Source organism: Teleopsis dalmanni, chromosome 1, assembly GCF_002237135.1.
Source record: "Teleopsis dalmanni isolate 2A chromosome 1, ASM223713v2, whole genome shotgun sequence".
NCBI classification, from domain to species: Eukaryota; Metazoa; Arthropoda; class Insecta; order Diptera; family Diopsidae; genus Teleopsis; species Teleopsis dalmanni.
The window spans coordinates 64,271,472-64,297,816 of record NC_051846.1 but is presented as its reverse complement, the minus strand read 5'-3'; the positions used below and the strand labels follow the sequence as shown (position 1 = coordinate 64,297,816).

Below are 26,345 nucleotides of genomic sequence, written 5' to 3'. Positions count from 1 at the left end.
GACAGTTCCTATTCACTTTTCTATATGTGTGAATGCGGCCTAGAGTCTTCTGCTTGAAGAAGTACAACATGCAATTCGACATTTTTTCTGATATAAGTAATTCTATGAATTCAAATTGAGTAACTAATATTAAAGAACATTCTTCTTAAGACGATTGAATCTGTACTATATTTCTTGGTGTCCCAGTCAACAACTACAATAATCGCACTTTTGTTTTAATAATTTTTGGATTATTTAGAACTGTATTCTAATCGTCGCTAGTTCTATTGAAAAATGTCGTAATTCAAAAGAAAATATTAAAAATTGACTATGTAGTGCTGGTAGTTCAGAATATCTCATAAAGTGCCATTTAATGACAGTTCCTATTCACTTCTGTATATGTGTGAATGCAGGCTAGAGTCTTCTGCTTGAAGAAGCACAACATGCAATTCGACATTTTTTCTGATATAAGTAATTCTATGAATTCAAATTGAGTAACTAATATTAAAGAACATTATTCTTAAGACGAATGAATCTGTACTATATATCTTGGTCTCCCAGTCAACAACTACAGTAATCGTAGTTTTGTAGTAATAAATTTAGGATTATTGAGAACTGTATTCTAATCATCGCTACATCAATTGAAAAATGTCGTAATTCAAAAAAAAAATATTAAAGATTGGCTATGAAGTACTGGGAGTTCAGAACTTCTTATAAGGTGTCTTTTAATGACAGTTCCTATTCACTTCTGCATATGTGTGCATATAAGTAATTCTATGAATTCAAATTGAGTAACTAATATTAAAGAACATTCTTCTTAAGACGATTGAATCTGTACTATATTTCTTGGTGTCCCAGTCAACAACTACAATAATCGCACTTTTGTTTTAATAATTTTTGGATTATTTTGAACTGTATTCTAATCGTCGCTAGTTCTATTGAAAAATGTCGTAATTCAAAAGAAAATATTAAAAATTGACTATGTAGTGCTGGGAGTTCAGAATATCTCATAAAGTGCCATTTAATGACAGTTCCTATTCACTTCTGTATATGTGTGAATGCAGGCTAGAGTCTTCTGCTTGAAGAAGCACAACATGCAATTCGACATTTTTTCTGATATAAGTAATTCTATGAATTCAAATTGAGTAACTAATATTAAAGAACATCCTTCTTAAGACGAATGAATCTGTACTATAATTCTTGGTCTACCAGTCAACAACTACAATAATCGCACTTTTGTTTTAATAATTTTTGGATTATTTAGAACTGCATTCTAATCGTCGCTAGTTCTATTGAAAAATGTCGTAATTCAAAAGAGAATATTAAAAATTGACTATATAGTGCTGGGAGTTCAGAATATCTCATAAAGTGCCTTTTAATGACAGTTCGTATTCCCTTCTGTATATGTGTGAATGCGGGCTAGAGTCTTCTGCTTGAAGAAGCACAACATGCAATTCGACATTTTTTCTGATATAAGTAATTCTATGAATTCAAGCTCAGTAACTAATATTAAAGAACTTTCTTCTTAAGACAAATGAATCTGTACTATATTTCTTGGTCTCCCAGTCAACAAGTACAATAATCGCACTTTTGTTTTAATAATTTTTGGATTATTTAGAACTGTATTCTAATCGTCGCTAGTTCTATTGAAAAATGTCGTAATTCAAAAAAAAATGTTAAAGATTGGCTATGAAGTACTGGGAGTTCAGAACTTCTTATAAGGTGTTTTTTAATGACAATTCGTATTCACTTCTGTATATGTGTGAATGCGGGCTAGAGTCGTCTGCTTGAAGAAGTACAACATGCAATTCGACATTTTTTCTGATATAAGTAATTCTATGAATTCAAGCTCAGTAACTAATATTAAAGAACATTATTCTTAAGACGATTGAATCTGTACTATATTTCTTGGTGTCCCAGTCAACAACTACAATAATCGCACTTTTGTTTTAATAATTTTTGGATTATTTAGAACTGTATTCTAATCGTCGCTAGTTCTATTGAAAAATGTCGTAATTCAAAAGAAAATATTAAAAACTGACTATGTAGTGCTGGGAGTTCAGAACTTCTGATAAGGTGCCGACTAGTGACAGTTCGTATTCTCTTCTGTATATGTGTGAATGCGGGCTAGAGTCGTCTGCTTGAAGAAGTACAACATGCAATTCGACATTTTTTCTGATATAAGTAGATAAATGTTATAATATATATTTTATAGCATTTGTGAGTTAGTCATTAGTCCCAGTCAACAACTACAATAATCGCACTTTTGTTTTAATAATTTTTGGATTATTTTGAACTGTATTCTAATCGTCGCTAGTTCTATTGAAAAATGTCGTAATTCAAAAGAAAATATTAAAAATTGACTATATAGTGCTGGGAGTTCAGAATATCTCATAAAGTGCCATTTAATGACAGTTCCTATTCACTTTTCTATATGTGTGAATGCGGCCTAGAGTCTTCTGCTTGAAGAAGTACAACGTGCAATTCGACATTTTTTCTGATATAAGTAATTCTATGAATTCAAATTGAGTAACTAATATTAAAGAACATTCTTCTTAAGACGAATAAATCTGTACTATATTTCTTGGTCTCCCAGTCAACAACTACAATAATCGCACTTTTGTTTTAATAATTTTTGGATTATTTAGAACTGTATTCTAATCGTCGCTAGTTCTATTGTAAAATGTCGTAATTCAAAAGAGAATATTAAAAATTGACTATATAGTGCTGGGAGTTCAGAATATCTCATAAAGTGCCTTTTAATGACAGTTCGTATTCACTTCTGTATATGTGTGAATGCAGGCTAGGGTCTTCTGCTTGAAGAAGCACAACATGCAATTCGACATTTTTTCTGATATAAGTAATTCTATGAATTCAAATTGAGTAACTAATATTAAAGAACATTATTCTTAAGACGAATGAATCTGTACTATATATCTTGGTCTCCCAGTCAACAACTACAGTAATCGTAGTTTTGTAGTAATAAATTTTGGATTATTGAGAACTGTATTCTAATCATTGCTACATCAATTGAAAAATGTCGTAATTCAAAAAAAAATATTAAAGATTGGCTATGAAGTACTGGGAGTTCAGAACTTCTTATAAGGTGTCTTTTAATGACAGTTCCTATTCACTTCTGCATATGTGTGCATATAAGTAATTCTATGAATTCAAATTGAGTAACTAATATTAAAGAACATTCTTCTTAAGACGATTGAATCTGTACTATATTTCTTGGTGTCCCAGTCAACAACTACAATAATCGCACTTTTGTTTTAATAATTTTTGGATTATTTTGAACTGTATTCTAATCGTCGCTAGTTCTATTGAAAAATGTCGTAATTCAAAAGAAAATATTAAAAATTGACTATGTAGTGCTGGGAGTTCAGAATATCTCATAAAGTGCCATTTAATGACAGTTCCTATTCACTTCTGTATATGTGTGAATGCAGGCTAGAGTCTTCTGCTTGAAGAAGCACAACATGCAATTCGACATTTTTTCTGATATAAGTAATTCTATGAATTCAAATTGAGTAACTAATATTAAAGAACATCCTTCTTAAGACGAATGAATCTGTACTATAATTCTTGGTCTACCAGTCAACAACTACAATAATCGCACTTTTGTTTTAATAATTTTTGGATTATTTAGAACTGCATTCTAATCGTCGCTAGTTCTATTGAAAAATGTCGTAATTCAAAAGAGAATATTAAAAATTGACTATATAGTGCTGGGAGTTCAGAATATCTCATAAAGTGCCTTTTAATGACAGTTCGTATTCCCTTCTGTATATGTGTGAATGCGGGCTAGAGTCTTCTGCTTGAAGAAGCACAACATGCAATTCGACATTTTTTCTGATATAAGTAATTCTATGAATTCAAGCTCAGTAACTAATATTAAAGAACTTTCTTCTTAAGACAAATGAATCTGTACTATATTTCTTGGTCTCCCAGTCAACAAGTACAATAATCGCACTTTTGTTTTAATAATTTTTGGATTATTTAGAACTGTATTCTAATCGTCGCTAGTTCTATTGAAAAATGTCGTAATTCAAAAAAAAATGTTAAAGATTGGCTATGAAGTACTGGGAGTTCAGAACTTCTTATAAGGTGTTTTTTAATGACAATTCGTATTCACTTCTGTATATGTGTGAATGCGGGCTAGAGTCGTCTGCTTGAAGAAGTACAACATGCAATTCGACATTTTTTCTGATATAAGTAATTCTATGAATTCAAGCTCAGTAACTAATATTAAAGAACATTATTCTTAAGACGATTGAATCTGTACTATATTTCTTGGTGTCCCAGTCAACAACTACAATAATCGCACTTTTGTTTTAATAATTTTTGGATTATTTAGAACTGTATTCTAATCGTCGCTAGTTCTATTGAAAAATGTCGTAATTCAAAAGAAAATATTAAAAACTGACTATGTAGTGCTGGGAGTTCAGAACTTCTGATAAGGTGCCGACTAGTGACAGTTCGTATTCTCTTCTGTATATGTGTGAATGCGGGCTAGAGTCGTCTGCTTGAAGAAGTACAACATGCAATTCGACATTTTTTCTGATATAAGTAGATAAATGTTATAATATATATTTTATAGCATTTGTGAGTTAGTCATTAGTCCCAGTCAACAACTACAATAATCGCACTTTTGTTTTAATAATTTTTGGATTATTTTGAACTGTATTCTAATCGTCGCTAGTTCTATTGAAAAATGTCGTAATTCAAAAGAAAATATTAAAAATTGACTATATAGTGCTGGGAGTTCAGAATATCTCATAAAGTGCCATTTAATGACAGTTCCTATTCACTTTTCTATATGTGTGAATGCGGCCTAGAGTCTTCTGCTTGAAGAAGTACAACGTGCAATTCGACATTTTTTCTGATATAAGTAATTCTATGAATTCAAATTGAGTAACTAATATTAAAGAACATTCTTCTTAAGACGAATAAATCTGTACTATATTTCCTGGTCTCCCAGTCAACAACTACAATAATCGCACTTTTGTTTTAATAATTTTTGGATTATTTAGAACTGTATTCTAATCGTCGCTAGTTCTATTGTAAAATGTCGTAATTCAAAAGAGAATATTAAAAATTGACTATGTAGTGCTGGGAGTTCAGAATATCTCATAAAGTGCCATTTAATGACAGTTCCTATTCACTTTTCTATATGTGTGAATGCGGCCTAGAGTCTTCTGCTTGAAGAAGTACAACGTGCAATTCGACATTTTTTCTGATATAAGTAATTCTATGAATTCAAATTGAGTAACTAATATTAAAGAACATCCTTCTTAAGACGAATGAATCTGTACTATATTTCTTGGTCTCCCAGTCAACAACTACAATAATCGCACTTTTGTTTTAATAATTTTTGGATTATTTAGAACTGTATTCTAATCGTCGCTAGTTCTATTGTAAAATGTCGTAATTCAAAAGAGAATATTAAAAATTGACTATATAGTGCTGGGAGTTCAGAATATCTCATAAAGTGCCTTTTAATGACAGTTCGTATTCACTTCTGTATATGTGTGAATGCAGGCTAGGGTCTTCTGCTTGAAGAAGCACAACATGCAATTCGACATTTTTTCTGATATAAGTAATTCTATGAATTCAAATTGAGTAACTAATATTAAAGAACATTATTCTTAAGACGAATGCATCTGTACTATATATCTTGGTCTCCCAGTCAACAACTACAGTAATCGTAGTTTTGTAGTAATAAATTTTGGATTATTGAGAACTGTATTCTAATCATCGCTACATCAATTGAAAAATGTCGTAATTCAAAAAAAAATATTAAAGATTGGGTATGAAGTACTGGGAGTTCAGAACTTCTTATAAGGTGTCTTTTAATGACAGTTCCTATTCACTTCTGCATATGTGTGCATATAAGTAATTCTATGAATTCAAATTGAGTAACTAATATTAAAGAACATTCTTCTTAAGACGATTGAATCTGTACTATATTTCTTGGTGTCCCAGTCAACAACTACAATAATCGCACTTTTGTTTTAATAATTTTTGGATTATTTAGAACTGTATTCTAATCGTCGCTAGTTCTATTGAAAAATGTCGTAATTCAAAAGAAAATATTAAAAATTGACTATGTAGTGCTGGGAGTTCAGAATATCTCATAAAGTGCCATTTAATGACAGTTCCTATTCACTTCTGTATATGTGTGAATGCAGGCTAGAGTCTTCTGCTTGAAGAAGCACAACATGCAATTCGACATTTTTTCTGATATAAGTAATTCTATGAATTCAAATTGAGTAACTAATATTAAAGAACATTATTCTTAAGACGAATGAATCTGTACTATATATCTTGGTCTCCCAGTCAACAACTACAGTAATCGTAGTTTTGTAGTAATAAATTTAGGATTATTGAGAACTGTATTCTAATCATCGCTACATCAATTGAAAAATGTCGTAATTCAAAAAAAAAATATTAAAGATTGGCTATGAAGTACTGGGAGTTCAGAACTTCTTATAAGGTGTCTTTTAATGACAGTTCCTATTCACTTCTGCATATGTGTGCATATAAGTAATTCTATGAATTCAAATTGAGTAACTAATATTAAAGAACATTCTTCTTAAGACGATTGAATCTGTACTATATTTCTTGGTCTCCCAGTCAACAACTACAATAATCGCACTTTTGTTTTAATAATTTTTGGATTATTTAGAACTGTATTCTAATCGTCGCTAGTTCTATTGAAAAATGTCGTAATTCAAAAGAGAATATTAAAAATTGACTATGTAGTGCTGGGAGTTCAGAATATCTCATAAAGTGCCATTTAATGACAGTTCCTATTCACTTCTGTATATGTGTGAATGCGGGCTAGAGTCTTCTGCTTGAAGAAGTACAACATGCAATTCGACATTTTTTCTGATATAAGTAATTCTATGAATTCAAATTGAGTAACTAATATTAAAGAACATTCTTCTTAAGACGAATGAATCTGTACTATATTTCTTGGTCTCCCAGTCAACAACTACAATAATCGCACTTTTGTTTTAATAATTTTTGGATTATTTAGAACTGTATTCTAATCGTCGCTAGTTCTATTGAAAAATGTCGTAATTCAAAAGAGAATATTAAAAATTGACTATATAGTGCTGGGAGTTCAGAATATCTCATAAAGTGCCTTTTAATGACAGTTCGTATTCACTTCTGTATATGTGTGAATGCGGGCTAGAGTCTTCTGCTTGAAGAAGTACAACATGCAATTCGACATTTTTTCTGATATAAGTAATTCTATGAATTCAAATTGAGTAACTAATATTAAAGAACATTATTCTTAAGACGAATGAATCTGTACTATATATCTTGGTCTCCCAGTCAACAACTACAGTAATCGTAGTTTTGTAGTAATAAATTTAGGATTATTGAGAACTGTATTCTAATCATCGCTACATCAATTGAAAAATGTCGTAATTCAAAAAAAAATATTAAAGATTGGCTATGAAGTACTGGGAGTTCAGAACTTCTTATAAGGTGTCTTTTAATGACAGTTCCTATTCACTTCTGCATATGTGTGCATATAAGTAATTCTATGAATTCAAATTGAGTAACTAATTTTAAAGAACATTCTTCTTAAGACGATTGAATCTGTACTATATTTCTTGGTGTCCCAGTCAACAACTACAATAATCGCACTTTTGTTTTAATAATTTTTGGATTATTTAGAACTGTATTCTAATCGTCGCTAGTTCTATTGAAAAATGTCGTAATTCAAAAGAAAATATTAAAAATTGACTATGTAGTGCTGGGAGTTCAGAATATCTCATAAAGTGCCATTTAATGACAGTTCCTATTCACTTCTGTATATGTGTGAATGCAGGCTAGAGTCTTCTGCTTGAAGAAGCACAACATGCAATTCGACATTTTTTCTGATATAAGTAATTCTATGAATTCAAATTGAGTAACTAATATTAAAGAACATCCTTCTTAAGACGAATGAATCTGTACTATATTTCTTGGTCTACCAGTCAACAACTACAATAATCGCACTTTTGTTTTAATAATTTTTGGATTATTTAGAACTGCATTCTAATCGTCGCTAGTTCTATTGAAAAATGTCGTAATTCAAAAGAGAATATTAAAAATTGACTATATAGTGCTGGGAGTTCAGAATATCTCATAAAGTGCCTTTTAATGACAGTTCGTATTCACTTCTGTATATGTGTGAATGCGGGCTAGAGTCTTCTGCTTGAAGAAGCACAACATGCAATTCGACATTTTTTCTGATATAAGTAATTCTATGAATTCAAATTGAGTAACTAATATTAAAGAACATTCTTCTTAAGACGATTGAATCTGTACTATATTTCTTGGTCTACCAGTCAACAACTACAATAATCGCACTTTTGTTTTAATAATTTTTGGATTATTTAGAACTGTATTCTAATCGTCGCTAGTTCTATTGTAAAATGTCGTAATTCAAAAGAAAATATTAAAAATTGACTATATAGTGCTGGGAGTTCAGAATATCTCATAAAGTGCCTTTTAATGACAGTTCCTATTCACTTTTCTATATGTGTGAATGCGGCCTAGAGTCTTCTGCTTGAAGAAGTACAACGTGCAATTCGACATTTTTTCTGATATAAGTAATTCTATGAATTCAAATTGAGTAACTAATATTAAAGAACATCCTTCTTAAGACGAATGAATCTGTACTATATTTCTTGGTCTCCCAGTCAACAACTACAATAATCGCACTTTTGTTTTAATAATTTTTGGATTATTTAGAACTGTATTCTAATCGTCGCTAGTTCTATTGTAAAATGTCGTAATTCAAAAGAGAATATTAAAAATTGACTATATAGTGCTGGGAGTTCAGAATATCTCATAAAGTGCCTTTTAATGACAGTTCGTATTCACTTCTGTATATGTGTGAATGTAGGTAGTTCTTTGCTTGAAGTTGCGTAACTAATTTTACATTTTTTCTTCTTAAGTCGATTGAATCTGTACTATATTTCTTGGTGTCCCAGTCAACAACTACAATAATCGCACTTTTGTTTTAATAATTTTTGGATTATTTAGAACTGTATTCTAATCGTCGCTAGTTCTATTGAAAAATGTCGTAATTCAAAAGAAAATATTAAAAATTGACTATGTAGTGCTGGTAGTTCAGAATATCTCATAAAGTGCCATTTAATGACAGTTCCTATTCACTTCTGTATATGTGTGAATGCAGGCTAGAGTCTTCTGCTTGAAGAAGCACAACATGCAATTCGACATTTTTTCTGATATAAGTAATTCTATGAATTCAAATTGAGTAACTAATATTAAAGAACATTCTTCTTAAGACGAATGAATCTGTACTATATTTCTTGGTCTACCAGTCAACAACTACAATAATCGCACTTTTGTTTTAATAATTTTTGGATTATTGAGAACTCCATTCTAATCGTCGCTATATCTATTGAAAAATGTCGTAATTCAAAAGAGAATATTAAAAATTGACTATATAGTGCTGGGAGTTCAGAATATCTCATAAAGTGCCTTTTAATGACAGTTCCTATTCACTTCTGTATATGTGTTAATGCGGGCTAGAGTCTTCTGCTTGAAGAAGCACAACATGCAGTTCGACATTTTTTCTGATATAAGTAATTCTATGAATTCAAGCTCAGTAACTAATATTAAAGAACTTTCTTCTTAAGACAAATGAATCTGTACTATATTTCTTGGTCTCCCAGTCAACAACTACAATAATCGCACTTTTGTTTTAATAATTTTTGGATTATTTAGAACTGTATTCTAATCGTCGCTAGTTCTATTGAAAAATGTCGTAATTCAAAAAAAAATATTAAAGATTGACTATGAAGTACTGGGAGTTCAGAACTTCTTATAAGGTGTTTTTTAATGACAATTCGTATTCACTTCTGTATATGTGTGAATGCGGGCTAGAGTCTTCTGCTTGAAAAAGCACAACATGCAATTCGACATTTTTTCTGATATAAGTAATTCTATGAATTCAAGCTCAGTAACTAATATTAAAGAACATTATTCTTAAGACGATTGAATCTGTACTATATTTCTTGGTGTCCCAGTCAACAACTACAATAATCGCACTTTTGTTTTAATAATTTTTGGATTATTTAGAACTGTATTCTAATCGTCGCTAGTTCTAATGAAAAATGTCGTAATTCAAAAGAAAATATTAAAAACTGACTATGTAGTGCTCGGAGTTCAGAACTTCTGATAAGGTGCCGACTAGTGAGAGTTCGTATTCTCTTCTGTATATGTGTGAATGCGGGCTAGAGTCGTCTGCTTGAAGAAGTACAACATGCAATTCGACATTTTTTCTGATATAAGTAGATAAATGTTATAATATATATTTTACAGCATTTGTGAGTTAGTCATTTATAAAACAGAACCTCTTGAATTCAAGCTTAGTAATTAAATTTATAGATATTAAACATTCTAATTTTTTTTATAAAAATCTCTCTTACGTTGACATTTTATGATTGCCTCTTATTTTAAAATCTTTTATATACATATACTACTAAAACGATATATGAATCTGTACTAGTTTCTTTGGTCTCCCAGAAAACAACTACAGTAATCGCACTTTTGTATGCCTGCTTTATGGGTTATTAAGAACTGTATTCCAATCGTCGCTAGTTCTATTGAAAAATGTCGTAATTCAAAAGAGAATATTAAAGATTGGCTATGAAGTACTGGGAGTTCAGAACTTCTTATAAGGTGTCTTTTAATGACAGTTCCTATTCACTTCTGCATATGTGTGAATGCAGGCTAGAGTCTTCTGCTTGTAGAAGTACAACGTGCAATTCGACATTTTTTCTGATATAAGTAATTCTATGAATTCAAATTGAGTAACTATTATTAAAGAACATTCTTCTTAAGACGATTGAATCTGTACTATATTTCTTGGTGTCCCAGTCAACAACTACAATAATCGCACTTTTGTTTTAATAATTTTTGGATTATTTAGAACTGTATTCTAATCGTCGCTAGTTCTATTGAAAAATGTCGTAATTCAAAAGAAAATATTAAAAATTGACTACGTAGTGCTGGGAGTTCAGAACTTCTCATAAAGTGTCTTTTAATGACAGTTCCTATTCACTTTTCTATATGTGTGAATGCGGCCTAGAGTCGTCTGCTTGAAGAAGTACAACATGCAATTCGTCATTTTTTCTCATATACGTAATTAAATGTTATAATATATATTTTATAGCATTTGTTAGTTAGTCATTTATAAAACAGAACCTCTTGAATTCAAACTTAGTAATTAAATTTATAGATATTAAACATTCTAATTTTTTTTATAAAAATCTCTCTTACGTTGACATTTTATGATTGCCTCTTATTTTAAAATCTTTTATATACATATACTACTAAAACGATATATGAATCTGTACTAGTTTCTTTGGTCTCCCAGAAAACAACTACAGTAATCGCACTTTTGTATGCCTGCTTTATGGGTTATTAAGAACTGTATTCCAATCGTCGCTAGTTCTATTGAAAAATGTCGTAATTCAAAAGAGAATATTAAAGATTGGCTATGAAGTACTGGGAGTTCAGAACTTCTTATAAGGTGTCTTTTAATGACAGTTCCTATTCACTTCTGCATATGTGTGAATGCAGGCTAGAGTCTTCTGCTTGTAGAAGTACAACATGCAATTCGTCATTTTTTCTCTAATATTTAATTAAATGTTATATTGTATATATTTTATAACATTTGTTAGTTAGTCGTTTATAAAACAGAACCGCATGTACGAACAATGAATTCAAACTCAGTAACTAAAATTGAAGAACATTATTCTTAGCCATTGTTCTTTCAGAGATCTCGGTTACGTCTGACACTTCAGGAACGTTTTTTATTGTAAAAACTTTTGTATACACTTATTACTAAAATGAGGAACGAATCTGTTCTATTTTCTTTGATCTCCCAGTCAACAACTACAGTAATCGCAGATTTGTAGTAATAAATTTTGGATTATTGAGAACTGTATTCTAATCGTCGCTATATCTATTGAAAAATGTCGTAATTCAAAAGAAAATATATAAAATTGGCTATGAAGTACTGGGAGTTCAGAACTTCTTATAAGGTGTCTTTTAATGACAGTTCCTATTCACTTCTGCATATGTGTGAATGCAGGCTAGAGTCTTCTGCTTGTAGAAGTACAACGTGCAATTCGACATTTTTTCTGATATAAGTAATTCTATGAATTCAAATTGAGTAACTATTATTAAAAAACATTTTTCTTAAGACGATTGAATCTGTACTATATTTCTTGGTCTCCCAGTCAATAACTACAATAATCGCACTTTTGTTTTAATAATTTTTGTATTATTTAGAACTGTATTCTAATCGTCGCTAGTTCTATTGAAAAATGTCGTAATTCAAAAGAAAATATTAAAGATTGGCTATGAAGTACTGGGAGTTCAGAACTTCTTATAAGGTGTCTTTTAATGACAATTCGTCTTCACTTCTGTATATGTGTGAATGCGGGCTAGAGTCGTCTGCTTGAAGAAGTACAACATGCAATTCGTCATTTTTTCTCTAATATTTAATTAAATGTTATATTGTATATATTTTATAACATTTGTTAGTTAGTCGTTTATAAAACAGAACCGCATGTACGAACAATGAATTCAAACTCAGTAACTAAAATTGAAGAACATTATTCTTAGCCATTGTTCTTTCAGAGATCTCGGTTACGTCTGACACTTCAGGAACGTTTTTTATTGTAAAAACTTTTGTATACACTTATTACTAAAATGAGGAACGAATCTGTTCTATTTTCTTTGATCTCCCAGTCAACAACTACAGTAATCGCAGATTTGTAGTAATAATTTTTGTATTATTTAGAACTGTATTCTAATCGTCGCTAGTTCTATTGAAAAATGTCGTAATTCAAAAGAAAATATTAAAGATTGGCTATGAAGTACTGGGAGTTCAGAACTTCTTATAAGGTGTCTTTTAATGACAGTTCCTATTCACTTCTGCATATGTGTGAATGCAGGCTAGAGTCTTCTGCTTGTAGAAGTACAACGTGCAATTCGACATTTTTTCTGATATAAGTAATTCTATGAATTCAAATTGAGTAACTATTATTAAAAAACATATTTCTTAAGACGATTGAATCTGTACTATATTTCTTGGTCTCCCAGTCAATAACTACAATAATCGCACTTTTGTTTTAATAATTTTTGTATTATTTAGAACTGTATTCTAATCGTCGCTATATCTATTGAAAAATGTCGTAATTCAAAAGAAAATATATAAAATTGGCTATGAAGTACTGGGAGTTCAGAACTTCTCATATGGTGCCTTTTAATGACATTTTCCGTTCTTTCCTGCATATATTTGAGTGTTGGAGCGGTAGAGTTGTCTGCAATTTGAAGAAATTCAATATTACAATCTTCGTGCTGACTCACATGGGTAAATAAACGGTGTTATGTTTGCTAATTGGCCATATTTTCCTTCTAACCTGATCTTTATAAGGTTAATCTCTTATTATAAAGAACTTTATATCCTCTATTCTCCCAGTGCATAATTAGAGTTATTACACTTTTGTGTTATTCATTTCTATGTTATCAGTAATAATTATAAATCATCAATCATTGCTTAATTTATTGTAAATGTTCGTAATTTGAATAGAATTAGTAAAAAATGAGTCGGGACGGGAATTTCTCATTAGGTGTATGTTAATGGCAGTTGCCATTCATGTATGAAAGTATGTGTATGAGGGCTAAAATTATCTGCTTGGAAACGCATTATATTTGATTTTTGGTTTTTATTTACATAGATCAGTGGACGGTGTTTTTATGATTTTGAGCCAATCATTGTGAAAATTGAGAATTGAGTCGACTGAATACCTAAAAGTTCCGTTCATTCATAAACAAGGCAGTTATAGTAGACCAAATATATCTACAATAACATAAAAGTGAAAATCACATAAAATTAATAAATAAAAAAAAATGTTAAATATTTATTTTTATATATATTTCTCTGCTTTTAGATCGTGAATGTACTATAGCTAGCATGCTTCAGTTGTATTAACTACTAATACTTTTAAAATAAATTGGAAAAACATATTAAACATATTATATTAATGTACTGATATAACTAGTACTCGGAGTTCAGAATTTATGATTAAATTTACACCACACAACATTTCTTTCAATTATGCAGTTCTTTTCCGTTGTTTCGTCTTAATAAATGAAACGATGATTCTATATTTATTTAGTAAATCTGTTTGAACATTAAGCACCATACACATGAATCCAATCAAGTCCACGTTACACAATTGCGACAGATCGAGAAGTGGAGTTTCCAAACCCTTTAACATTCTTCAATGTAGATAGGCCCTATAAAATGTAATGAAACAACCCAAGCATACATTGTGACCGAAAAGTTTTCGGAAATTCTCATTTAAAATTCGCGCGCTGTATATTTTTCGATATTTTAAGTTTATGTAGTTTGGCAGCACTGTCCTTAATTACTATGCCAAAAATGAGCGCGATCTGTCGGACAGTTCGTTTACGGCAGCTGTTGAAACCAGTTCACCTCAGTAGTGCGTTGCGAAAAAAACAATGGAAAAAAATATTGAACAAAGAGTTTGCATCAAATTTTGTTTTTCGAACGAAATTTCGTGTGCAGAATCGTTGCGAATGCTACAAAAGGCTTATGGGGAATCAGTTTTATCGAAAACTCAAGTTTATGAGTGGTACAAAGCCTTTCAGGACTGTCGTACGACCGTCGAAGACATGCCGCGTTCTGGACGACCTTCGACCTCTACCACCGACGAAAACATTGAAAAGGCAAAGGAAATCGTGTTCAAAAATCCTCATGTGAGTGTTAGAGAGATAGCACGAGAGCTAGGCATCGGTCGTGAGATGGCTCGTTTGATTTTGGTGGACAATTTGTGTATGCGACGTGTCAACGCCCGGCTTGTTCCGATTCACCTCAATTTGTTCAACATTATCAACGATTTTAAGGCCAAACATTCAATAAATACCATCGAACAGCCACCGTATTCACCTGATCTTGCACCGTGTGACTTTTTCCTGTTTCCCAACCTCAAATTACCACTCAGAGGAACGCGTTTTGAATCCATAGAAGACGTAAAACAGAATTCGCAGAGGGAACTCAAAGCCATACCGGAAAGCGCCTATAAAAAATGTTTTGATGTTGGAAGAAACGTTGCATTTGTGTATCGCTTCTAATGGAGCATATTTTGAAGGAGATAAAATAAATATTGATGAAGATTAAGAATTTTGCGTTTTATTTAAAATTTCCCGAAAACTTTTCGGTCACAATGTATATATATACTGCAACCAACACGTTGCAAATAGTAGTATTAACTTATAATACTGACTATCTTAAGTGTGATTCCAAATTAATAATAATACATATTCGCAGCTATTCAGTTAAATATTCTGATCTCCTGAAATATTAATATTTCATTTTAAATATTCCTGTTGATTTTAATAAAATAAGTATTGGACAAATAGAAGGATAGAATATTTTCTTAACAACGAAGAAAATGATTAACACAAAAAAGTGAAAGGAGAAATAACTCTCTAATTTTTTAACAAGGGTTAATAGAGAAGAACAGTAAAATGTGGAAAATCTGGTCTCATAACAAAAAATGGTAGATATGGCGGAAGATTATAAAATCAAAATATTTATTTAATTTGCAAATAATTACTGAATTTGAATCGATTATTTTAACTTCCATCTATGAAGTCATGTCCAAGCATATTTGAACTCTATATAATATAATCCACTCTAAAAATACACTCCCAGAAATTCATATATACAATGTGCAGATATAAACTTATAGATCTCAAATTTCAAACTAGCAATAACTGAGTAAAACTAGTGAAAAAAAATTTCTGATCTCTCAGCATTTAATAATTTATTTTTAATAGTGTTTATGTTCTAATACTATTAAATAAAGCATTTTTGTTATCGGTCTTAAAGGAAAGAAATGTAATAACTGCTACGATTTTTAGATAAACGATGGAAAATAGAAAATCTAATGTTCAATGTATATCTTAAAAAAAACTAAATAAGAATTGGAATTGGAATTAAGTAGAAAACGCACGACAACTCACTGAAGCCGTATGTAGGACATGGAGATATAACCGAAAACCCATCAATCAAAACGTACAGTGGTTCTTGAAAACATTTTTGAAATGGGAAGAAATGGGAAAAAATGTCTACAAAAATATTTTTGGTACAATCTTAAATAGTGGATGCATCTGGATATAAATATCTGCGTACATAACACATATATTATTTTATTTTTGGTTGGGCATTACAGTTTTCACATAGTTTTCATCATTTTTAGTGCAATTATAAAATTATGCGGACTCTGTCCTCAGACAGTCATAAAGACAATGTCTTCTAAGACAATTCATGCGATTGTGTGACTTGATAGAACACAATTCTACATTGAAATTCTACAATATCCAAGAATATTTTATATAAAACTACAAAGGCAAAATATTTATTATCTCTAAACTTAACTACTTAGTGTAGATTCTTACTTTGTATTTCTACCTTTGTTTTATAAATGACTTAACATACTAATGCCAGTGTATATATTGGCTCATTTGCAGTACGTTAATGTGTTCTAAATACAAATAACTTTACATATATGATACATAGGTATATGTTCATACGTTATCGTTCTGAATACAAACTCTTAAGAATCGTATTTCACATTTAAAACAATTGGAAGAATTTCATGTCAAAATCAGTCACTAACTATTTCTGATATCCTGTTATTCAATAATTCAGTTTCAATATTTAGTTTCTTGTTGCTAACATGCACCAATCGTATGAATATACATACATCCATATAATAACATATACGCCTATGTTGAATTTGTGAGAACTACAAAAGTATATTGGCACTATGAAACAATAGATATAGTAGCAGAAGATAAGATAAGTTAGCGGAGGTAACTCGAATCATAAAATTTGACCAATTGAAAAATAATTAATTTATTGTGTTTTCGAATAGGTTTCAGTTCTTCTATTAAGAAGAACAGCTGTAGTTTCGATATATTTCGGTTTTATTCGCAAATATTTAACTTTATTGTCTTTACTAACATATACACATTATATATACATATAACATATATACATATACACAAATATTAATAAATTATGTTCGTGAGTGTTTCTTTAGAAATTAGTTTCTGATATCTATTTTTTTTTTGAAGATATCCGTTTTGTCGGTCAACATAATTTCTTTTAAAGTACTGAACTGACTATTTGTATGTATAGCTAAATAATGTATACTTATATATTTTGAGAATTCAATTTGAAATGATTTTTTTGACAGATATCAATACTTGTATTGAAAAGACATTCAATAATTCATTATATTGGTTACAAATTTTAGGTTATCATCTATCTTAGCATATATAATTATTGACTGGTAAACGATCTGGATTCAATACAGCACTCATTATTTTTCTGAATTTCGCTTTTATATAATTTATAAGTTTATAATTTGTATAATTTATGTTTAACGGTTAAGATGGCTTTCACTCTGAAGTTACCATAACTGACTTAGTATATATTGAGGTTTTAATATATAGCTTATATATATATATACATAATACATATGTATATATTTCCCAGCGTCAAGCGTATACCTCTAAATAGAGCATCCTAAACATTCTAAAATAAAACTCATACTTATGTAAGTAAATCCTGTAAAATCGGATAGTATAAAAATAATAGTATAAATAGTATAATAGTATAGTATAAAAATAAAGAAGTTAGTTAAATTAAAAATGTCCGTACACGCAAATTTATTTTAATTAATTAACTATTACTAAATCATCTATAAGGACAAAAATTTAATATTTCGTTTGAAAGAAAAGCATTTCTATAGATTTCATCTAGCGATATAAAGAAGTTTCAGGAAGTCGTACTACGAAGTAGATAGTTCACTGCTAAAAAAAATTGTGAAGATAAACCTAGGCGCATTGCTATTTGAAAGCTAAAAACTATTTGATTCGATAATATATAACTTACTTACTAAGCATCCAGAATCAAAAACGTGACCTACGAAATAAAAACTAATTTCATTGAAATATAATCTATGTTATGAAATATATTTTCAAGAAGAGGATTGTAAAACAGAATAATGGATAACTGCACCGAAATCCATTGTTTAACTTTTCTAATATTAATTCTGCAGCAGAGGTAACATTGAAGATATTCACACAATGGTTTGGTTTCTGATATGTAATATTTCTACATATTTCTAAACTCCTTTTTTTTTTTGGATTATTCAGTTTTTTTTTCAGTTTCTTTTTGTTTTTCTTAATTTTAGTGCAATTAACTGCTAGTTGAGCAAATGTTTCTGTTCTATTTCATTCTCTGTCTATTTCATTTTCTGACATTTCTATTCATTGACATAGTGAATAGCAAAAATATTCTCTGGTGAATAGCTTGAAGGGGGTTCGTTCAAGTTCTTACGGTGCATACCGACTAACTGAGCCATATGTTTTTACGGTACGTACCGCCTAACTGAACCTTAATTAATATGAATCATATATTGTGGAGAAATTTATATCCAATGTTTGTTAATATCTCTCTTTTATAATTAATAATTAATACAATAATTAATTCCACAAAGATTAATTATTTATATGAGCTTTAATTATATGAAATGCTAAATGATTTTTATTAACGGATTATATGTACGGAACGGAGTTTAAAAACTACACTAGCTAGTGTTTTGTGATTTTTGAAATGAATTGGCAACTTGCTATTATTATTGTGAATATATACTCTCGTGTTGTTTGTGTATATTATAACTTTGTTGTTTTTTAAATTAAATATTAAAATTAGTTGGGAAATAAATATTAATCAATACATCAATCAACACAAGTATGAATACATATGTAAAAACAGTTCAAATTAACTTCTTTCCCTAAGATTTCTTCTGCGATAGATATATAAGCCCAAATGTACATCTAACCCCGATAAATACTACAATGTAAAAATATTTTTATAAATATTAAAAAATTAATTATAAAAATAGATAAATTATTTTATGCTATATAACAATATAGCATAGTTATAGCATATAGCATTTGTAACATATTATATATTAAATAATATATATTTAATAATATAGCATAGCAATATAATACATTATGCTATATACATACATATACATTTTTCATATTTAATAAATTTATATTTATGCCAATCTAGATTATGAACGGAACTTAATGTAAATCAATTATAATAATAGTGACAAACGAAAGATTGTTGACCGACATTAGTGAAAAAATATAAAATGTTTATTTGATCTATGTTAGATGTGTACGTAGATACTCATATATTGACAACTGTCTTCAGTTTTAAACAGAATAATATGTAATATTATTATAGACATCGAAATGCCTTTCTTTTTTTCCTGATTACTTGGTCTTTTAGGTACGATTATTGCAATAAAAAACTTATTTCGGATATACAAATTAATCAAGTCAAATGCTTATATCAGATTGATTAAATCTCATTAATAAGTGAAGTTGCATCTATATAGTATATATAGTATATATGACCGCGAATTGATAACAGGGAACGAAAAGTACGAGAAAGCGACTTTTCAATGACTGTAATGTAAAAACCAATAGAGAAAATTTGAAAATCGTATCAGAACAATGCCTCTCCATCTTTGTAAACTTGTATTAACTGCCTATAGAGTTAAGTAATAAAAAGTTATTTAAACATTTTTATTTATCATGTGTTGTTGCACTAATTTACAACAGTGTTTTTCCGCTATATAATAAATATAGTAAATTTCCAATGAAATGGTTTAAATATATACACAGTAACCTGCTGTTATAGATGGTCCCCTGTGAAACATCCACAGCTATTGTTTCATTTTAATGTTTCTTGTTAATTTTTTTTTAATTTACTTTTTTCTTAATGAAATTTTTAAGAAAACAATACTACTGATTAAAATTCATTCAAGGGCTGTTTGATAAGTTCATGTTAAATAAAAGTAATTAAATGTTTGCTTATTTTTAAGTTGACTTTTTCATATAAGATATTCTATACGCTTACAGGACAATTCTGGCAAAGATCGTTTAAAGTTTTTCATAAGATCCTTGTAAGATAGACCAAAAGTCTGTAAGATCTTAGCTATTCTGGCACTAAAAAATGTTTTATCATTTATAATTCGTGGTAGAAATCTGTTTTGTTTTTTTTTTCGTGGTGAAATCAAAAACAGCTGCTAATTACTGTTCGCCACTCTTGTTTATTTCGTTCCTATCAAATACACAGGTGTGATTGGTTGTGCATTTCGCTTTAAATTAAGTTCTTACGGCACAGTTAAACGATACGTAACGTAAGAAATTAATTTGAAGTGAAATGCACAACCAACTAAACCTGTGTATTTCGTTTTGAATTAAAAGGCTCAGTAAAGGCAAAGAAGATAAAGAAAAGAAACTGAGAGTTGCTTGAGAAATTGTGTATAAAATCTTCTGAATAATTCAAATAATATTCAAAATTTTGAGAAATGAGGCGAAAATATCACGCAGTACAAAACCAAAAAGCCTAATGCTATACAATAGCGCATAATCATTTTCCCCACCAGGTCTTGCTATTTTGCCCACGCGGTCCCTACTCACCACGATGCTTGCTAAAATAAGAGCACATTTCGATAAATTTTGTTGTTTGTTTTGGTTTTTTTAAGTTAAAAATCCTTTAAATCCCTTAAGACATTTGTTTGTGATATTACACAAAGAGGTACAATGACTCAATATTTCCTCTCAGTTTCTTTTCTTTGTCTTCTTTGGTAAAGGCTCAGTTATACTCACACTATTCGAAAATGGTAGCCACGTACCAGACGTCATACGATCAACGTCTCTCGCTACTGTGTGTTATTGTTGTTTACTAAGTTTTTTTCCCTGTAATACTTTGTGAAGGGCAGCTGTACTTATCTTAGTACAGTGTTCGCCCAGACAGAATATGAATTTCAAAAACGAATGGACAGAAATGCTTTTACAACTAGTTAAGATTTAGTGGGTCAAAGTAATGAAATGCACTGAATTCCTTCGAGTATATAATCTTAACGATATTGCCTTAATGTTTTGAATTTTCAACTGGGTGAGAAAACGTGGTAATGTTTGCTTTCCCATGTTTTTAATACGAAATAATTTGTATATAAACCCCATATTTTCAATAAAATCGATGAACAGAGTTCAATCAAGGTTATTAATGGTTTAAATGTCTTCGTATACTAGAATTCTTGAGCAAAGTTGGTTAATTCACCAAATTTTGAAATTATAAAAAAATTAAAACCAAAAATAATAATGCTAGTAGTAATAAAACTAGTAATAATACTAGTAATAGTACTAGTTTACCATTGTCAAACCAAATTAGCTTATTTGATTAGAAGAGATCAATGTTATATCCACTGATTAACATATTTTCACATTTTTTTTAGCACGTGTATTGGAAAAATACGAAGCTTATTAGTCCAGTTTCCCACCAATAAACTATTATCAACTTTTAAGATTGGTATTTTCATTGTCATCCAAGTGGCATCTTAAGCACCAATCTTTCACTAAGAAATCAAAACTGGCAAGCAAATGTAGGGAAGAAATCGTTGGGGTAAATCCGGTCGCGAATATTTCAATTAAAGAGATTTACGGTCATAAGACTTACAGGATACCGACGGCATGGAGTTAGGCTTGACTTAAGACATGTCCAGCTCTCGAAGAAAGGACACTAAAACATCTACTGTATCTATGTCCAGATTTTTCCAGAACTAGGCTGAAGTTTCTGGGAGCCCCCTTCTTTAATACACTCAACGATATCTCCAGCTTTAGCATTGACTATACTCTCATCTTTATAAATGTCTCTGGTTGGTTCTAGCTTGACTTTTTATTTTCTACCCATTATTACGAGGATTTGTAGATTTAAAACGGCTTGGTTAGCTAATTGAGGAGGATTCATTTTCCTCCCTTCACCACAACTAACTAACTAAGGGTCATATGAACATCGAAAAAAATGAAAAAGCAAATAGTTGAGTCAGCCTGGCCGCTTCTATTGACATCTCCTGAAGGTGAGGTTATTAACAAAGACTTAGTTCACCGTCTGGATAACCGTAGTTCCTTCAGGCCAAACGTAAATAAACTGCTCCTTCTTTTCTACAGTTTTTGTAGAGGGTACAGAGCCTAGCACAAAGAAGAAGCAGTCACATATTTTCTCTTTGACAGCCCAGCTTTGACTAATAAAAGGAATAGACTTTTAGGAAAAGTTCTTAATTGATAGTCTTAATTGAGTGTGACGCTGCTCAATTAGTAAGAACGAAAGATTAATTAATCTACATAAACTTAACTGAATTGATTTAGTTTATCTGTAAAAGTTTCTAGCAAGAAAGATGGGTTCAGAACGGGAAGAAATTGCTAAGGCGGAAAGGTCGTTTAGACACTACAACCAACAAACCAACCATTTTCTATTATGAAAAAATTATCTATGATAAAAATATTTTGAAACTCGCATAATGCAATTTTCACCAAATTAGCAAACACCCCTCGAACATTAATTCAAAATCAAAAGTTTTTACGGTTATTACGGTTGGTAAGAAGTTCTAATCTCCACGTATTTCATAAGTTATTTTAAATATTCCTTATTCTCTTGCGTTTTTTATAATATACTTAAAACTGCTGAAAGAACACTTCATGATAAAGATTAAACTGTGATAACTCGAATTATTTACTAGGAGATCAGTTAAAATAGCAGAGGTTCGTATTTTTTCTCGGTCAATTTCAAAAGTTTTTTTGTTTCTAGAACATTACTAACAGTTGATTAATTTGGCGGAGAACTATAAAAACAGTATGTTTATTTTTTTCAAATTTTATTACAAGTTTGTATCTATTGTATGGATAAGTGATTCGTGACCAAGTATGTGTTATACATTCAAATCCACACATATTTAGATAAAAATATACAAACTCTTAAGCCTCAAATTTCAATGAAATAAACTAAATTCAGTAAAAAATTATATATGAAAGTAAATAGTTAGGTAGTTAGCAATTCTGATATCCTGACACTCAATAATTTGATTTTAATATATATATTTTAATCGACAATATATATAATGGAGTCATAAATCAATCTTTATTGTTGTAAAAGAAAAGAGTAAGTGTAAGGAAAGCGAATTTTATTTTAGGTATATCCGCCTTTACAATACGGTAGAGATAAGAGACCCATGTCCGATCAGTATCTGAGTGAGATACTCTTGTGTCTCCTGATTTGCGTTTGATTCACGTATTTATATAAGTTATTAGACCAACTGCCCGTCTTCTTTGTGGGCTAATGTTCCATATTTCTTGACACATTCGATGGTTTACTGCTAAGCTTCACTTGCATTAGAGCTTATTTGCTTATAGATCAATCTTATAGAGCAATGTTCTTACTTAAACTAATTCCGTCGAAGCAGAGCGATATGGTAATATAATACGAAGAGCCGCCGTTTTATGCACCCCTAATCCGCGTCATCATAGTCGTTTCAATTTACATTTATTGAAATATCAATTATTTTTTAAGAAAATCTCATCTCTAAATTAATACTAAATATGTTTCATACATTAATTCTTTATTTGACAAAAGTTTTTTTAAATGAAATTATCTAGCTATCATGCACCGATCTTTCTATAATTCGCATTTATACTCATTTCTTACTTCTTTTTCGAAAAGGAAAAAACCAATAAATAATTTTTTTTATACTGACCAGCTAAAAAAAAAAATATTTTATTTTTAATGTTTATGTTATATTTTAGTTATACTAAAGTACCACTAAAACACTTGGAAAATAAATATGATATAAATCAAACAAATTTTACATTATAAGTGAAAATGTATTAATAGTGTATAAATTTTTATTGTGTAAAAATTTTTTATTTCCATTTTATTTTAATTTATTAAAAATTATTTTTTTCTTTATATATTTATATTTACATTTAAAAAAGGAAAAAACAGCTGTTCTGACATCTGTTGCTTCTCATGTGAATGTGGTATGCTGTAAAAACAGCTGATTCATTTTGATGAATCACCTTTATTGCAATTCTGCAACAGAGGTGTTCTCGCACTATTGCAATTTTAGTATGGCTGTTATGATCCGTACCTAGTTTGATACGGACTGAAGCTAATCCGGCACTTGAACCAGCTTAGCTTTTCACGATATGTTATCCTCCGTATCTAGTCTGATACGGATTCACTAATCCGGCACTTTAACCAGCTTAGTAATTCACTTACGTAATCCGGCACATGAACCAGTTACGTAATTTATAGATATCTAGATATATATGTAAATATATATATAGATATTTATTTGTTTATTTTATTTTTATTATTGATTTTCAAATTCGGCACATAAACCGACTTTGCTCAAGGTTCTTTTAGGCACTTAAACCAAAAGAAAACACTTGGTTGTATTCAGGTTGTTAAATTGAATCCAATGTTTATTAAAAATGTTGTGCTTTTATACAAAATTCTTAACACTAAGCTTATGGTAAAGGAGGAAATGCACCCAGTTCCCACGATTTGTTATCCGATGGACTTTGAACATTCAAGGCCAAGGGCATTCGTGGGAAATATGTGCATTACCTATGCTTATACTATTTAATGCAATCAGCAAGCTGATATATGTATTTTGCCATATATCAACCTGCTTCACAAATTTGGTGACTTAAATGTGTTATCACTGAAGCCATGCGCCAACTCATATTGCACCTGTGGGAACAACAGAATTGTCGCAGCGACTTGCCTATTGCTGCAACTCACAACGAACACACGATAAAAGAAAATGAACATAATGCTTATCAACCTTGCACAGTGGCGTGTGAAGATGATCATGTTACGTCTGGCACGCTGCTAGCGTGCGAATATTTAGTTGTGAGAGCCAGCAACATTGCTAAATGTTTGATAACACAAATAAACACCAACAACAAAAACAACATAAGAACTAATTTAGGTACTTATGTACACATATAATTAATGCACTAATAAGAATACAATTATAATAATTGACAATAATAATACAATAATAAGAAAACAATTATAATAATTGATACAATGATAATAGATTTAATATGAAACTTAACATTCTCCCTCCTGTTGACTTCGGTCAAATCTGTGCTTCTACGTCTACTTCGGATTTTGATTGTTGTCGAATTTTGCGCGTTTTCGTGGTGCGTCTTCAACTTGATCTGCTTGTACATCGGTGGATGAATGTGCCTCTGCTAGTAATGGCGCCAATCGATGTATTGGCCGTTTCCAAATTCCGTTCTTGGTTTTGACATCTACCACTCGAACCTTGCCATCAATGCCTGGGTAGGTACGCACTATCCGCCCTAATGGCCATTCCATAGGGGGTGTGTTATCTTCTTTTATGATAACCATAGTGCCCTGTTTAACATTTTCTGCTTCTGTTTTCCATTTATTGCGGTACTGAAGCTCATTTAAATATTCGTTGGACCATCTTGACCAAAAGTTTTGTTGAATTTGTGCGCTTGCCTTCCAACATGATGGTAATGAACGTGATGATACACTGGAATTTTCTGGCATTGCTGTTAATGGTTCGCCGATCAAAAAATGACCTGGCGTGAGTGCGATTAGATCATTTGGATCTGAAGATTGTGGTGTTATTGGCCTGGAATTGAGTATTGCTTCGATTTGAACTACAACGGTTTCCAATTCCTCATATGTTAAGTGTAATGTATTTACGGATCGTTTAAGATGATGCTTTGCTGATTTGACAGCCGCTTCCCATATGCCACCAAAGTGTGGTGCACGTGGTGGAATGAAATGAAATGTCATTCCCTTATCAGTACAGAATCGTGTAACTTGATTTTGAGCGGTTAGACTATATATTGAAGACTTGAGTTCATCTAATTGTTTACAGGCTCCAACAAAGTTCGTGGCATTGTCGCAATAGATATTTTTACACCTGCCTCGCCTTGATATGAATCTTTGAAGAGCATATATAAATGCATTGGTGGTCAAATCACTAACGATCTCCAGATGAACTGCTTTGGTGGAAAAACAGCAAAATACTGCAATGTATGCTTTGCATGGCTTTTTACCGCGGATTTTGTAATGGATCCACACTGGTCCCAAGAAATCTACTCCTGAATTGAAAAATGGTCTGGTTGGAGAAACTCTATCTTTTGGTAAGTTACCCATTATTTGTTTTAACATTTGAGGCTGTGCTCGTATATGCGCTTGACGCCATTGATGAGCCGCAATAATGAACATGATATTGCGCGTTGTTTGTTGATGAGCCCTTGAATCTGTGGATCAGGGCCGCACGCTGGATCATCTGTGTGTCCAA

General features: G+C 30.6%; 1 protein-coding gene across 1 annotated transcript in view; it reads right to left on the bottom strand.

Moving 5' to 3' along the window:
• Positions 1–26,197, bottom strand: part of LOC119683069 — a 27,581-nt gene extending 1,384 nt beyond the window's left edge. Inside the window, exon 1 of the mRNA XM_038096675.1 lies at positions 25,164–26,197. Within this exon, the coding sequence (XP_037952603.1) occupies positions 25,164–26,197 (1,034 nt within the window). The remainder of the gene's footprint in view (positions 1–25,163) is intronic.
• Between the last annotated feature and the right edge of the window lie 148 nt (positions 26,198–26,345).